Raw genomic sequence first — 17,162 nt, 5'->3', positions numbered from 1 at the left:
ATCAATCTAAATAGTACATCTTTTTATAATTTTTATGAATATATTTTTCAATCCCCTCCTCGTGTCATCCTCCGCTGACTGTCTGTCAGTCCGTCGGTGGTGCTGGTGAGAAAAGGTCGCCTTGTCGCTCATTAGCATGGATTGAAACAGGTGGAAGGAACTTGCACAGTTTCGCTGTCTTTGCAGGCTCCCGGTGCCCTTTACGCAATCTTCTATCTGTTCACCACACGCGCCCCTTTTTCATCTTCGACGTTGACCTCCGTCAAGATTCCCTCATTCTTCTTCCACCAATATCTTCCTCTTCTTACGTTTTAATAAATTATACAGTAGTATAAGAAGAGAAATGCTTTAAATGGTGAACCAGCACGAAGCCTTTTCCATACCACGCAAAGCCCTGATCTAGGCCTACTAAAACAAAAAAATTTGGAGGATTTGTAAAGAAGTGGAATACATTCGAGTCTCGGATCAACACAACTATTACTAATACATTACTAGTAAGATAAGATTCAGACACACACACACACACTTTTCATGAAAAGATGATTTGAATTTACTCATCGAGACAACCTAAATTACTTTTTATGCCGTCTTTCTCCAAACCAAAAGGCCAAAAAAAGGATCACGGAAAAACTTTGGATGCTGAATATAGACTTTGTTTGGCAGACAAGTTTTTTTATCAAGTTTGTCTGCTACAAGTTTTTAAAAAATTTTAGTTACAGTAATCTCAAAAAAAATTTTGAGAAAGACAAACACCCAAAATGGGGCTAAAAAAAACACATTTCAAAAATTTTTTAAAAAATTTCTATAATAAGTTACAGTAAAATTATAGACAAGCAATCAAAAAACTCACTTGTCAAACAGGACCATAATAAAACTCTTCAATTTCCGTGAACCACAAGGATCCACGGGGACTGGTGAGGCTAGTTTATGACTATTAAGACATTGATACAAAAGCTTGTGCAACAAAACCAATTTATTTCGTAGAAAATGCGGCACATTATTACTACAACTACAAGTCGACCATAACTCTGTCACAAATTACACAAATAAAGTGGCAGAGAGGTTGCACACTGTGATTACACAAATTCACAATTCGTGCTCAAGGCAACACATAACCACTACAGCTTTGGCCCAAAGCGGTTTAAGAATTTATCCAATTGATTTTCAAACAACTCCCAATATAACCAAACAAAAATATATAAGCATAAGTAATGAAAACCTAATCAACAGCCCTACCTTCTTCACAACATCTAATCAGAAAATTTATCATAAAGAGTCTCTCTATAGTGGCTTGGCACCACCATTCTCCTGAACGGAGTTTACAGGGGTGGACGAACCACTCTTCCTATGATTGCTAGACTGCCCGGTAATCGTCCTGCCCATGAATTTTCCAGCTTTGGACAGCCCACTACCTACGGCTCCAAAGCCAGTACTCACCAGGCCAACGCCAGCACCTACACCACTTCCAACTAGCCCTACTCCTGCATTTATGCCTGAACCAACTGCTGATGCTGCTCCGTCAAGAGCATCCACTGTACTCCCCAACACTCCTGATTCTTTAAGTTTCTTCCTTGCCTCTAGGATCTGCTTTTCTTCTTCAAGGGCAATCAATTGCTCTTCCTTGTTGAATTCATGATAGAATAACTGAAATTCAAACAATTTACTAGTCAACAACAGGCCTATTATCATATTAATGCCATCCCCAACATACAAAGTTGTGGAGTTACACTTTGTACAACTAACTCAGGAAGGAAGAAGGTGGAGAAGTATTGCTCGGCAGGGAGAGGAGGCCACCTGCTCATGTAAATGATGGTTTCATGGATATAAATGATTACCTGAATTGTAATTGTTCCTCTATCCTTCTTGTCTTTTATTTTGAGCATGTCATGGGATGGCAACAACCTTAATTCAAGCTCCTTTGACCTTTCAGCTTCCAACTCAATCAGACGCACTTTTGCAACACCCAACTTTTCATCTTGCCCAACATCTTTGTCAAAAACCTGTTCAAGGAATTGAAGGACACACATAGTCAAATTTTCAGCCAGATACAACCAGAGGGGGGAGAGAGAGAAAGAGAGAGACAGCGAACATGTGTTTGTGTTGCTTGGGGGATGGAGGGTGTGTGAACTGATCCAGATGTTCTTCTGAAATCTTAAAGAGCTTCAAAAAAAGTTTAACTTCTGAAATGTCAAAGGATTCTATGAATTCCAGGGCTCGCTTTACTTAACATTTACTTCACAGCTAGTTAAAACCAACAAGAAAGGAACTTTTTGTAGAAATAGAAAGAGTAGCGTATCACTCGAAATAATATAAAATCAAATAAGAAATGATTCAGACTTCAACTGCTTAACAAATAAAATAATGCAGATGGCAGGGATGATGACTTGCATAACAAACTTGTTTTTATTATCATATCTAGAATTGATTTAGGAAGCCTCATATACAGATTCAGCAATTAACAGGTCCTAACAATATGGGGTATGAGTTTAGAGATCAAAACCTCAATAATAAGGGACTGCGTCTCCTTGTCCTCAACAATCAAAGGAAATGTCTGGTTCCACTCAGGATTCAGGTTGTTATCAATGGTCTTCGTTTTAACCTTGAACAATGGACGGACATAGACAACTGTGTATGGATCTGACTTTCCAATAAACTCCTTGTTCTTCAAGTCGTTTGCCTTCACTACTGTCACTGTGAGTTTCCCTTGTGGCTTGAGCTCCAATTCACTGCACATCATATGCGAAAATGTTATTCAAATGCACTAGTAGAGAAGAAGATGAAGAAGAAAACTTGCTACCCTGTATCATGGATAACTACCAACTGGTTGACACAGGCCTAAGCATGTAGTACAAAGTTTTCTGTGTTAGTGCAATTTCTTATCACGAGCCTCAAGTCCTTGAATTGCGAGGCAAGAAAAAGGTGCTAGAGAAACTGATCGACCCATTATCAGGGAAACTTATAAAAAAGAGCTTATATTTTCACATCAGTACATAACATCATTTGACACCTGGACGTTGGGCCTTCTTTTTAACCAGTGATGGCTAGCACAGTATCACTCAACATATGCCAATAAAGATACGGTATTGTCTATAAATAGAAAATTCATTTGGTATCCTATTTTTGATCAAAATTATTATCTTGTTCCGTAAACTATTTACTGTCCCATTAAACAATGGCATTCTACACTTTATACCCATCTATCTGGCTTAGAGAAAAGGTCAAAGCCATATAGCATCGCAAGTTTACAGATTTACAAAAAAAAAAAAAAAAAAAAAAAAAAAAGATCCATCCTGTAAAAACCTAACCAACAGGCAAGTGAATCTTCTTGTGGAAGTGAAAATAGACAAGCTTGAAGTGTTTCAACAAATTGTTTAAACATGAAGGTGCTGGCCTCATGATAGTCCTCTCCCTGTGGCACAAAGCTCGAAACTGTTATAAGATTCAGGGTATGTACTAAATGGACACCATCTGTAGCACCAGAAGATCTAACAAGTGTTAAGTTGCAATGCAAGTTCACGGGATGGGAGGGACATGTCATGTGGAGACTATTTACTTTCAAAATCTAGATCACTACCAGAACTTCAGCCTTACCTTCTTCACCCCCTCCCCAACTCCTACTCCTCCTCCCCCTCCCCCCCCCCCCCCCCCCCCCCCCCCAACAACCCCAAAAAAAAAAGAGAAAAATTTATTTTCTTTTTAGTGCATCTGTAATACAAAGTCATCAGCTGATAATGAGCCAAAATAGATTAATCTCAGGGTGTACAATCCAGTAGAACCAGCCGCTTTAACCATAGATCTCGAAAGATCGAAAAAAAAAAAAAAGAATTCAACAGGCTGGAATTGTTAATATTGCAGGGCAGCAAACCATTAAGTTAATGTCTTAAACAGATCATCAATTCAAGTTATAAAATGAGTGGTTAAGTGCATTGCATGCTGTCTAATGCAGCAGATTGGTGAATTGGTTTTGAGATCAGATCCTTCCAATATTCAGCGGAGGTGTGCCAAACCCTATAACTAAGGATGTACCAGGATTCAAGAAAAATAGATAAAGAGACACTGTCAGAAATGGGTGAACTGCAGCAGCGAGAATTTCCATAGTGCCAAGCGAAAATTTCTCTTCAAAAGTTCACCAACAAAGGATTCCAAAGGAAATTGTGCAGCTACCATTACTTTAAAGGCAACTGACGACGTGACTCTGTTTCGAACGTAGGCTGTAGCAACAAAGCAGATTTCATGCAAACTGCACGTGAAAAATAGACTGGTCAAAGTTACCTTAAATCAACAGGTATGCCACCAACAGGAACAACGATACGGTGAGGCCATTGGAGCATGTCAGTCACAATGGAATTCACAGTGTCCTAGACAAAACAGATGGCGCCTTCAGACAAACTAACAAACTCATTTAAACCGGAACTTAAAACACCATAGACAAAGCTTACATCAATCATGTCTGAAAGACCAGGAATTGCTGTTAAACTTCCACCTATAGCCTTTAACGTGTAGTCTATCCTTGGCTTAGGCTGATGGAGAGATATCAAGTTAGTCATGTGAAAGCAGTTAAGAAACTTAGATTCCGTCCACAATGGAAGACAATAAAAAAAAGAATTTATAAACTTGTAGTTCCACATCGTATCTAAAAAAGGGGAAACAAAACAGTACCTCAGCAAGTAAAGCAACAACAACTGCAGATATGCACGGGATTTCATCGGTAAGTTGAAAGATAGCACGGATAACTGTAAAAACTTGAAGATTCTTCAACTGCAGCCAATGTTGATTAATGAGTATTGTCTAAACTACATGACTAATATGGAATATGAATGAAGTTATAATGAAGTTAACAACCAAGAATATGGCAACTAAGTGAATTAATAGTATGCAACTAAGATAGTTGATGTTTATCAAACCTGAATGGGTATAGATGCAACTAGCGCAGCTTCAACACCCAAAATGATGTTTGGATCACCACCCCATCTAAGGTCAATGTCCATGGTGATTTGGCCTTTCTTAAGGCTCTGAACACGAATACCTGCTCAAATTTTCAGGTATTAGCAAAATGACTTGGCTAATACGGCAAATATACAATCAAATAGATCTGAAGGAAAAGCTATCTAAGATAATGAGAGACAGAGAGAGATGAAGACATGGAGAGGGGGTTAGTTCCACTAGTTCCCTAATAAAAATTGTTTTAAAACAAAATAGTAAAATTAATCTCAGAAATAAGAACATAACAGTCAGTTTTAAGTACAAAATGGCAATTATGTAGAGCATCATGATGCTGAGAAGCGAACATGTAGACAACAAAAATTTAATTTCAGATATACTTGATACCCTCAATTTTAGGCGCCACAGTTCCAAGAGACAGTTTGCTAAACTTCAAAGATGTGATTCCAGTAGGACGATAATCTTCCAACAGAGGTTCCACAGATTCCTTTATCACAGCCTCTGCTGCCTGGGAAAAACACAAATTCAGCATTGTTATAAAATGTCGCTTTCCTACCTGAGGTCTGTTGTTACATTTAATGTGGAAAGGCTTGGTTCTACTATGACGATAAGAGATAAACTACTGCAATTGCGGTTTCATAACAAGTGTTATTCATGCTAAACTTTATTTGAAGTGACCTTCACTTCCAGAAAAACAATTAGCAGACTGTTGGGTCCATTTCAAGGGGAAATTGCCTATCTATCCACCATTTTTATACTCTGCAGGTCAATATTAAAATCTAGAATTTACATTTTCTATACTCTGCAGGTCAACATTATAATCTATCATTTACATTTCAAATAGATTCCTTTGTTTCTTTCTGCAAACATTAAAATGAAGATGAAATGTTTATGACTTAAAAGTCTTCTACAATAGCTTTAAAGGTGTCAGATAGTTCATAAGCTCATTAACTACTAAGATCTCTATCTCAAATTTGGTCTAATTGAACATAAACTCCGAAACCCAAGAAAATAATCCTCAAGGCTTTATTATATCTTTCTTATTAGAAAAATTTCATGTAATCAAAACTGAAACTAGTAACCATGTAACTCTGATGGCAGCAAATGCATGGACTCAGGTTTTCATATGATGGATATTGAGCCATGAGGTTTCAACAGATTCAATACAAGAACAGCTAAAAGCTGGATAAAACAATAAAAGGACAGAATTCTTAGATATATGATCTCTAACATTAAAAGAGGAAGGACGTGCCCGCCATAAATTTCCTAAACAAAAATGACAAAGAAAACCATTTAAAAGCCGGCTATATGTAAGTATCTTAGCGTGCACTCTTATACATTAACTATGAAGACTATTAATAATCCTTACATCTGCAACAAATGGCCAGAGTTTTGCAAGTTGTTTGTTCAACCATTTAACCTGCAAAATTCAGTCGAGCAATATGAGATAAATGTATCATTTACAGCTCCAAGAAGCTATACTGCACCAATTCATTCAGTAATATTTGACCCTATTACATTATGCCATTCTTCAGATATATTGCAGCATGTTTTACATCCCAAGTTTCAATAATGTATAACATCTAGCACATGGCTCTTCCAAACATACTTAGAACAAGAAAATTAGATCAATTAATTGGAGATGTATCTCTTGAAAAATCTCATAAAAATTTTGTTATACGGCCAACAAGAAAATAAAGATTCAGCTGGATGAAACTGTTTCAATAAAAGTATCTCATAGAAGTCAAAATTTCTGTCATCAAAAAGTAGTTCTACGGTAAACCTTGCATCAGGAGTGACTGAGATGTGGAATAACTCTCTGTTCTATCTACTAATAACCCAGATTTTCCAACCAATAATTAAAATTTAAGACTACGCCCAAAGAGAAATAAGATCAGTAAATCAAGTATCACAACCTCCACCTCCAATACCAACACAAAACTCCAAAAAAGATAATATAAACACCAAATAAATAAAACAGTAGTATGTGAATAGCTTGACTCTAAACCTCCATTTCCCTTACTCTTCCACATCCAAGATCCTTTTCGAGATTCATGTTATTAAAAATGAGGCAAAGTCAATGCATACAACGGGTATTTAACCATAAGGATATTTTCGCAACAAGGATGAGGCAAGTTTTTAATATGAACCCAACATCATTCTGCCGTAGTTTGGATGGAAGGATTCAAATAAAGAGGGGGGGGGGGCACAAGGCTCTTTCCTTGTTTTGCAGTTTTTACAAGAAAGGTGGAGGGAAATGAAATGACCATACTGAAGGAAATGAAGCTGAATTGAAGCCATATAAACCTGTTGAAATGTCAACTTTACGCACAAACATTATGGTACAGAACAATGCCCTTGAGTTTAAATAATCCAATTTCATGCCTATACTTCAGACAAAACAAAGAGAAATTTCTCAAGATATTCTTCTTTTCTTTCTGCTCATAACCAAACTTGTTTCTTCTTTTGTTGTCGCCCTTGAACTCACGAGGTAGGCCTGTGTTTGATACCCTGCCCATTCCATTTTATGTTCCCCAATTGGTGGGCAATAATAAAAGTTATTGGGACAACATGAAGCCTGGTTGGATTAGAACGCAAAGATTAAACTTCGCCTTACACTACTAGAAAACCCCCTGCCCATGGGGCTATTTTCAGATCTTGCTCTTCACATATTTTCTTCATCTCCCCTTTCTTGTGTATCCTTTTCCACACACCTGAAGCCGCTTTCTTCGTACCACCGTGTATCCTATTCCATACACCATGAAGTCACTTTCTTCATACCACCACGGCAAACCAATTTTTGGTCATCACCACCAACCCATACCATATATCCAAACACAGTTCACTGTCACCCCAACTCGGACAAAACTGTGAAGCTCACATGCCAAAAGCCACCAACCTAGGCCTAAAAGTTCAGATATTGGGTTTTTGACATTCTTTTCTCCTATTAAAAAGTCCTACAAAGCTCTCCAATTATTATTTCTTTTCTATTTTGGCGGATTTGGATGTGGCTTAAAATCCACCAGATAAAACTAAAATATCGATTAGCCAGTCAACACTAGAGAAGGTTATTGATGTGTCCAAGTTTGAAGTAGATACTCAGATGATGCACAACTCAAAAAAGCAACTGCATGGCACTCCATTTAGATATTTGAATTGATGTAAAAGGAAAAGAAAAGGTGTTGACGTGTGATTTGAAGTTAAAATCTAGGATGTATATGTCACTTTCCAAATTTCAAGTTATATTGCAGAAAAAGGTTACCAGGAAAGAATAAATCTACCTGTTCGAATACTGGAAAAGATATCCACTCTGGAAAGTTTTCACCACATATTTTCTTTAGGTCATCCCTGTCAAGGGAGCTAAGTAGTTTTATATCAACTGCCTGTCAGAGAAAGACAAAAGTGAAGGACATGTAAATTAGCACTAAAAGATTAAAAGGAACAAACAGTAGTTTACCGCTAGCTGATTGTAGTAAAGGACCAAACAGCAGTAAATGCCAATAGAAAACTGAGCATGATTAAAGTGATGTGTGCCAAAAACTCAACCAACAATGACGGCTATCACAACACAAACTTAATAACTTGTTAACTACAAGAATTCTTGAATTACAAGCAAAAGTTAGCCCAACTATTCCATACACAAGTAAATAGCAACAAACTCAGAAGATGGTCACATATCCTCCATACAAAATGTTAGTGAAGTCATAGCACTATCCAGGTTATTGACTATTAGGTGTCCAGCAATTACACTTATTAAAGATCCCTTGCTCTATTCGCCAAGTTAAATGATTCCCCTGAAAACCATCGAAAAGGTTCCTTTCATGTCGTGATTTGATAACACTCATGCAGTCATTTCTCCATTCAGGGTTTTGGTCTTTCAGCTACTGAAAGCGTACTTCTAGTTTACCGGCAATCCACATGAATCGACTTTTCTTTTACTACATACTTCTGAATATTACTACAACAAACTCCGTCAGCATTATCCTCAAAAACTCCATCACAAACACTCAAACATGCCCCATATAGATACTACCTACCAATCTTAACCTCATCCTCGATACCTGAAATTCCCCCAGAAAAAAATTTAAGCAATGTTCTTGTGACAACACCAATCACCCAAAACATACGCATGATGGAATCCCAAATTTGCAGAATAAAACTAAAAACCCAAAGAAAAATCAAATGAAAATTCAGACAAATATAAAACTATCTACCATGGAGTGGTAGCCCAATTTCACGAGATTTCAAGAACCAATAAAGAGGAGAACAATATTCATGACAACAAAAGACAAAAAACAAATTGAAGTACCTTAGCGATACGCTTTTTGCTTCGGTACCTCATCATATGTTGCCAACCGGCCATTAACGCGATCCCGAATACCATACCCATCACAACCCCAGATATCAAACCCATTTTTCCTATAAATTGACGCAAAAAATCAAAAAATCAGAGGATAATTGAACTCGAAAAGAAACCCATAAGCGAGAAAGAAGAAAAAGGGTGTAACCTTACAACTGAATCTGAAAAAATTGATCTGGGAAAATGGATCACTCAGAAAACCACTAACTCAAGAACTTCTTCCCCTCTTCCTCAACAACCGTTATCGAAAATTATTTCCACAGTTAATACTACTATACTGTAATTGAATGCAGCATGACTTTTATGTTAGTGAAATTAATGAAGGGAGAGAGAGAGAGATAGAGAGAGGCCCTCTACAATCTGGTGGCTTTTGGCTTTGGCATTTCCTCCACAAGATTTCTTAATTTTGTTAGGATTTTCTTGTATTTATTATGAGTGACTATTGGAGAAATTCATCACATCACTAAAATATCTAATCTGACGATGATGAACCAAAAACAACCGTAATTGAAATTGGATAAACGAGACAGGTCGGTCGGTTGGTTAGACTTTCTTATTTTTTACTGCTGCTGACAATGCAGAAGAAAGAAAGGGAACGCATTGAATTGTCAGATTTCTTCTTCTTTTCCACTTTTCAAAGTTTCGTCGGTCCGTTTTTTACAACTGTTACGTTTTTTGGTGGGATTTATTTTGCCATTGTGCCACCTCAATTTTGCTGTAAATGCTGGTATTGGAAGTTGGGAACTCATTCTATTTTAGGCTAAAACACAAAAGATTTCTTTTCTTTTCTTTTCTTTTTTGAAAAATCGCTATGCTTTGTATGTAAATCTTGGTTTAATATTTTCTACACCCGTTAGTGTATAGGCCAACAGAGTTGGATAAATGTCAAATCATTTGAATTTGAATTTAAACATTAAATTTTGTATATATAGCGTACATCTGAACTTGCTAATGTATACATTATCGATGTATAAAAAATTTATTCATAAATTATTAGATAAATGAATTAATTTTTTATGACTTTCATAAAAAAAAAAGACTTTTTCAAGGCTTTGAGTAGGGATTAATGAATTTTATAATTATAACTAAAATAATTGAATAATTAAAAAAAAAACACATCAATATTCAAATATTTATTTGAATTTGATTGAAAAATAGCTCATTTGAGTACAAATCATGTTAGTAATCAAGTTCAATTTTTTAATCATACAACTAAAATAAACTTAGACCAACATTATAATGCTTTGTTTAATTGTTTTCGGACTCTTTTACTATTATCTTAGAGCACACAAGAAAAAAAAAAAGGTGGCTCCGATTTAATTTTGTCTTAAAATATCTTGAGATCAACGGTGGGTATAATAACGTTAAAATTTTATTAAAGGCCCGTCCCTTTTCTTTTGTGTACTAATCCTGCTAGAGTAGATTAAGCCGTCTTTAACACTAATAAATTCAATTTATTTTTTTAACACTTTGTTGATCCTTCTAGTGGAATCAGGAACTTTTGCACTTGTTTAAAAGGCCAAGTCCCCAATCATTGGGGATGGTTTTATCCAATCATCCTCTTGTTTTATCAACTTTACATGTGGGGCCCGGGACATGCAATAGCTTACTTCTTGCTTAGTGCACACCCACTATTGGCAATTTTTTTAAAGTGGGGGGTACTTTGGCAATTTGACATTGCTTAATAAAATTAATTGTATTTTTTAAAAAATTAAAACTTGGAATCACTTTTAACAAATATGTATTGGGCACTTGTTAACCAAAATTAATAAATAAGTATTCATTGAATATCCATTAACCAAAACGACAAATTTAAACCATTTGCCCGACGTTGTGCTAAATGCCAATCGTAGAAGATGAACACAAGCCAAGCTACTTAATTGGGACGCGTATTCACGTACTCACTTGACAGGTTAGCATTGACATTGACATGGATACTCCGGGTGTCAATTCTTCGTTCCTCACGCCCTACTCAAGTATGTCAAAAATAAAAAAAGTTTTAACTAATTTTCGTGCCTCTTCCTCGGACCGTCAGGTCCTGGGGTCGAACCTCCGCAGCAACATCGGTACCTCCGTGCATCTATCGTACTTGGTTCTGGTTGGGGCACTGGGTTGGGCCGGAGTGGGATTAGTCGGGCCGCCTTTACGGTCTTGATCCGGACACCCACTCCGTCAGCAAAAAAAAAAAAAAAAAAGTAAAAGTAGTTTACTACTATAGTTTTGTTCTCAATTATTTTAGATTTTATAAAATCTAATTATAGAAATTAATTATTAAAAAAATTAGAATCAACAAAAAAATTACTTTTTAACTAATATAGATTTTAAACCAATTACTCCTAGAGTAGTTGGCCAGCTCTCCTTAGATGTCCATCCCTTTGGCTTGTATTTTTGTCTATAATTTTCTGAAAATTTCAACAACAGGTGCAAAAGTACTCGTCTGATTCGGTGGCTGTTCAGTCCCTTCTAAGTTTCTCATTAACCCCTTTGGATCCACCCCTTCCCCTTGGTATAGATTAGGAGTATATTTAGAATAGAATTTATTGTGTTCGAAAAAAGTAATTATAGATTTTAAATTTTTCCATCACTAAAAAATTTATAATCAAAATATTAAAAGAATTGAGTACATCACAAACATCGATTATTCAAAATTAGAATTTATAATCGGTTGAAATAATCAACTAACAACAAGCCCCATATTATTGCTTTGTATATTAAGCTAGCATGCCAAATAACTGGCCTACTTGCTTTGGGATAAGTAATTTGTCAGGTGAAAGTCGTGCCTACTTTGAAGTTCTAATTTCTGGGGTTGCGTGGGTGTGATTCAAAGTTTAATACTTGTCCTTAGTTATTTATCAAAGTTTCTTCCAAAAAAAAAAAGAATAGAAAAGAAAAGGAGTTAATGTGTTGCTTTTGGTAAAGTAGCCAGAACTGAGGAGACAACCAAATGGAGATACTTTATATATATATATAAATATATATATATATTAATATATATGTATATATATATTTCATTAAACAAATTTGCACTAATGACAGAAAATACATCAAATAAATACATATAGATCTAAAAATCAACAGTCATCTATAATATAAATAAAGATGACATTGATGCTCGTATATATCTTCCACGCGATGAATCACCAATACAACAGTGCATGTCTGCAGACAATCAGATCTAATTAAAATTGGTTCAAATCCAAAAAGAAATTTAGATCTGACAATAATGGAGAAATTACAGATCTAAAAAATTAGACTCTAGATGTACAAAATCTTAAATTTTACAAAGATAAAAACCTAAACCACTCTTATGAGAAAAAATTCATAAAAGAATAAAACTCTCACTAGAACAATCTAGGAGAGAATAAACTCTCACTAAAAGATCTTAGGAGAGAATAATCTCTCATTAACAAATCTTAGAAGAGAATTTATTCAAATAAGAGAAACTAAAAACTATAAAGAGTACTTCCTCCCTCTCCATATAGGGAAAGACCAGATTTGGTCCCTCTTCCATGGAAAAGATGAAGAAGATCTTAATTGAAAGAATTCTAGAGAGAAGGGAGAGAAGAGAGTTTGAGAGGGAGTAAACCAAAAGGAGAAAAGAGCTGTTAGTGAAAAATGATATTAATTGGCACGTCATTTTTAATTTTTTTAGACACCATATGTTCCAATTTCCTAAGTTCTATTGCTTAAATATCTTTTCTATTAAAATCATCAGGAAGCAAAACTGTACAAGTCTTTGTTTGAGTTTTGGTACAAGATTATTGTTCTTTTGTAATACAAAATTCAAATTCTGAACCTGAAATCATGAAAAACATTAACAGCTATCTTCAATGATTGGTACAATAGAGGTTGTTTACTCTCTCTCTCTTTCGCCCTCATCCTCTTTGTAGCGTCGTGGACAAGGGCAGTGGCATATCGAGCTTGGCATTTTTCCTGAAAACACAAGACAGAGACGTGGTGGCCAGCCATCCATGTCAAGTTGCTACTTGGCAACACAGAAAATGACGACTAATGCTCATTTTTGGCCGCAAACTCACCGCTAAGTTTTGGGTCTCCGTCTCAATTTTTGCGTCTTTATAATGCATTTGGAGGTATACTGGGATGCAGACGCAAAAGAATGGCTTTATCAGCAGATCGTGTCCCCATTGAAGGATGCACACGTCTCTAGTATAGACGTTGGACAGTGGCTCCAGGATACGTCAAGGCTCTACAGCTGATTCAAAAAACTGTCTTGTATCTTATCTATGGTTAGTTATTAGGATATGTTTTCTATTGAGTATGATTTTTTTTCTTTTCTTTTTTTTTGTGTTTGATGTTTTAGTTCATTGCTTGTTTTTTCACTTGCAAAAAGAAAACTTGTACAAAATGCATATTTGGAATTGGACAAAATGTACCATAAATTAACTGACCCCAAAATTTTCTAAAAGAAATTGAAAGGTTCATAAACTGAATGTTAAATTGCTAAATCCTTTTATCTATTGCTAGACCAGATATGTTTCGTTACGTTTTCATTTGCCTAGCTAACCATCAGAAAGAGTAAATTGATGGTTCTTCTGATGGTCAGCTTGGTGGTGTATCCTTTGATGGTTTTGTTTGACACTGAAATATATCTTTACACCACCAGAACCATCAAGCTAACCATCAAAGGAAAGTGAACACCATTCCACCAAGCTAACCATCAGATACACCAAGCTAATCATGGTTAGCTTGATGGTTCGTCGTACAGATACAACACCAAGCTAACCATCAGAACCATCAAAGGAAAGTGAACACCATTCCTCGTACCATCACTGGGTGGACTGGATATTATCGTGACTGGCGGTGACTGCCCCTCTTCCGCTGTGGATGGTGGCTCAACATAGGGGGGAGGAGGAGGCTGGTTGAGGTTTGGAGGAAGTCCCAGTCCATGCCCCACCTTGATCTCAAATGCCATGCCATGCAGACACGGAAAACCATCATCAGCATCGGAGAAGTAGTATTGGGGACCTTCAATAGTCAACGGTACAGCTATTGTCAGTGGCTTCCCAAAGCTATTACTGCCTCCCTCGTACTGAAATGTATCAGTGTCTAAAGCATCATCCATGCTGCAGTTTCTGTATGTAGTCTCATTGTATGTTTGTATCACCGTCTGATTTGAGTTTGTATTGAATACTGCACAGTACACAGAACGCATTAGTATCTCAGAAATGCAATTCGATCATGCAGCATAAGGATAGGCTGTTAAGAAATGCATAAACCAGTGCCAGAATTAATTTTGATTCTAAAGCTGTTAAAGCCTTCTACTTCCATTCTGCAAGATCCAGAGAGGACTACCAACTAACATACAAAATTATATAGCAAAATTGGAAATTGAATGTAATAGCAAAAGAGCTTGTTTACATACTACTGCCATACAAAGCACTAAATTATGTCTTGTAAAGTTAGAGAGGATAGTTATGGCACAAACTACTAGATGTGTCTTGAGTCTTTATTTATTTTTTTTAATAATTACTGGTATTTGAGGGACATGCCCCCTGATTTTATCACAGTCCTCGAAATGATAGTATTGTATTTCAATAGCCTAAATTTGTCCTATTAATGCTTTCCTGAATCATCCCTCTGAAATGAATCCAGTATATTCTAAGATGAAGCCAGTAGATACGCTAACTGCGAGCTAATATTGCCATGAACTTCACTGACCAAATTGCCAATACTCCAAAAACATTGATTTGAACAGCATTTAGATGTTTGGCATTAGAATTTGCTCTTAGATGTTGGATGAAACTCTTGAATGACCAAATGATGAGGAGTCTGGAAATCAAGCTCATGTCTCTAACCATCTGCACCTTTACAAGTGCCTGTGCTTGCCTTATCAGAATGTGATTAAGTTAGATGCAACTCTTTTACCATCCTTTCAGTTGGAAAGTAATTGGATCATCTGATTTATTTGTTCAGTGCTGAAAGTAGTGAAATAAAGACCAACCAAATCATTAATCTGGGGAAGCCTACTCCAGAGTGTGAGAGCTAGCATTATGCCTTATCTGGACCTATGATTCATCATCCATCTAAAGACATGAGCTTGTCAACTATTAAGTAATAATCAGTCAGGTTCACCTGGCAAGAATTCTGGCATTGCCATTACGAATTACTCAAGCTAACATGAAAAATCTCAAATCAATTTGCAAAATGGAATAAGTATCCCAAGTCTCAGAATACAATATAAACTTGCCTTCTATATTTGAATTAATCCTGTCATCAACGAACTTACAATTTCCAGATCTCTTAAATATACTAAAGCAAAACATAAGTGTCAAGTGTACTCAATAGCAGCAAGTAATCTGCCTCAGTTATCCAATAAAACTCCTGCAAATGTTGATTTGCAAATCTTTAAACACTATTATGGATGGTAATCTACTCTAGCCTTATAAAGTTATAACCCTACTAAAGAACAAGAAGCTCTATATCCTTGAAAATCCGTGTGCCTCTGTAAAGGCAGTTAAGTAGCCCAGGCTGTCAGGGGATGACTCTATACCCTTGAAAATTCTATATCTTTCAGGCTAGCTGGCATGATTACAATGAAAATAAAATCAGAAAAACAGAGACTATAGATTTTTAAATTTAAAAAGGTTCTTGTCTTCCCCAATCTTCTAAGCCAAGAATGTCGATCTGGGACACTGCAGTTAAACTTGTCATAACTCATCAGTGAAGCACAAAATGCAAAGTAAGATGGAGTGCGCCTTATATCACAATTAGACAGATAGAACCTTGAAAAGATAGATCATAGCACTAAAGCTTAAATTTCTATTTCTGCTCAAGCAATCTCCAAGATTGAAAGCCTGTTTGGGGGGCCATTGCAGTAACTAGTCATCATTCAAATCACAGAATGTACTCAATTAAAATGTCATCATTCAAATCACAGAATGTACTCAATTAAAATGTCATCATTCAAATCACAGAATGTACTCAATTAAAATGAACCAAACCAAAAAAATCAATACAAGAAAGGCAACAATCATCAAAATGAAATCTTTAACGACTTGAGCAGAACAAAATTAAATCCTCTGAGATAAAAACCCAGAAAAGATCAAACCAAAAAGATGCTAGATTACATATCCATATAAGTTTACTCACTCAAATAATCTCCCAGATTGAAAGTTTGTTTTGCAGCCCAAGCAGAGTAATCAGCGGAAGACTTGCTAGTGGTGGTGTCAAAGGACCAGCCAGCTGCACCTCCAACTGTGTGATTAATGTATCCGGCTGCGGCGGTGTCTGCTGCTGCAGTGGATGCCACATTGATCATTATAGCCAGCAACACTACACATAGTGCATTGGTCTTGGTGGCCATGGCGGTGGTGGGCTATTGGGGTACAGCTGATGTCTGAAGATCTGAAATGCCCGAGTGACTTTTTGTACTAAGATTAATTTAGGTGGCCGAGGTTGAGTCTTACCTGTGAAAGACATACAGCTTCCGAGCAAGTACAAAAGTTGGCTAATGTGGGACCACTGGCAGTTACGTGCATTTTGCACCGCGCGCAACTTTATTTGCATATGGTATAACTTACTTTCAATAATGTGTAATTTTAGAATAAAATTTTGTAAATTTCACACATATTAAATACATATGAAAATACAAAATAAAATCTGAACTGCATAAAATTTTTTTGATCAAACCTTGGCCGTGAACTGCTTAGGAACGGTCCTTCTGATGATCGTCCCTGCCCTATTTCCGCTAATGTAGGATGTGGGGCGACAACAATAACTGAAAAATTAATGCGGAAGAGGTATTTTGTCAACGTGGCCAAAGGTATTGGTGCAAGAAACTTCTTGATCCATAATTTTTTTCTTTGGAAAAACTTGATCCATCACATTAGACCATGGTTCA

At 36.3% G+C, this 17,162-nt stretch overlaps 2 protein-coding genes across 3 annotated transcripts; both read right to left on the bottom strand.

Moving 5' to 3' along the window:
• Positions 1-1,181: 1,181 nt before the first annotated feature.
• Positions 1,182-9,884, bottom strand: LOC113733076 (calcium-dependent lipid-binding protein). 2 transcript variants are annotated; one of them, XM_027259218.2, is made up of 12 exons: positions 9,450-9,884; positions 9,251-9,360; positions 8,223-8,324; positions 6,311-6,361; positions 5,329-5,449; positions 4,905-5,026; positions 4,660-4,758; positions 4,440-4,520; positions 4,273-4,358; positions 2,501-2,726; positions 1,836-2,000; positions 1,182-1,644 (listed from the first exon to the last, which is right to left on the bottom strand). In XM_027259218.2, exons 2-12 carry the CDS (start codon positions 9,353-9,355, stop codon positions 1,282-1,284), a joined length of 1,521 nt encoding a protein of 506 aa, XP_027115019.1. In that variant the 5' UTR covers positions 9,356-9,360; positions 9,450-9,884; the 3' UTR covers positions 1,182-1,281. The 2 variants fall into 2 exon arrangements, with proteins under 2 accessions (XP_027115019.1, XP_027115020.1); XM_027259219.2 differs by having other exon boundaries at positions 9,455-9,789.
• A 3,789-nt stretch (positions 9,885-13,673) lies between these two features.
• LOC113733075 (early nodulin-like protein 18) lies at positions 13,674-16,708 on the bottom strand. The gene is made up of 2 exons (XM_027259217.2): positions 16,412-16,708; positions 13,674-14,452 (listed from the first exon to the last, which is right to left on the bottom strand). The coding sequence occupies exons 1-2, from the start codon at positions 16,623-16,625 to the stop codon at positions 14,004-14,006; spliced, it is 663 nt and encodes a 220-aa protein (XP_027115018.1). The 5' UTR covers positions 16,626-16,708; the 3' UTR covers positions 13,674-14,003.
• Positions 16,709-17,162: the final 454 nt, after the last annotated feature.

This window comes from Coffea arabica, chromosome 2e, assembly GCF_036785885.1.
Source record: "Coffea arabica cultivar ET-39 chromosome 2e, Coffea Arabica ET-39 HiFi, whole genome shotgun sequence".
Taxonomy (NCBI): domain Eukaryota; kingdom Viridiplantae; phylum Streptophyta; class Magnoliopsida; order Gentianales; family Rubiaceae; genus Coffea; species Coffea arabica.
Note: the sequence above shows the minus strand (reverse complement) of the source record. Positions and strands in the feature narration are given on the sequence as shown.

Excerpts from the sequence above, each read along its gene's own strand:
- LOC113733076 (XM_027259218.2), bottom strand. The coding sequence starts at position 9,355 with ATGGGTTTGATATCTGGGGTTGTGATGGGTATGGTATTCGGGATCGCG. Across the intron at positions 4,759-4,904 it reads TTGCATCTATACCCATTCAG|TTGAAGAATCTTCAAGTTTT; the intron begins GTTTGATAAACA and ends CATTGGCTGCAG. Across the intron at positions 4,359-4,439 it reads GTCTTTCAGACATGATTGAT|GACACTGTGAATTCCATTGT; the intron begins GTAAGCTTTGTC and ends TGTTTTGTCTAG.
- LOC113733075 (XM_027259217.2), bottom strand. The coding sequence starts at position 16,625 with ATGGCCACCAAGACCAATGCACTATGTGTAGTGTTGCTGGCTATAATG. Across the intron at positions 14,453-16,411 it reads CAATCTGGGAGATTATTTGA|TATTCAATACAAACTCAAAT; the intron begins GTGAGTAAACTT and ends TGTACTGTGCAG.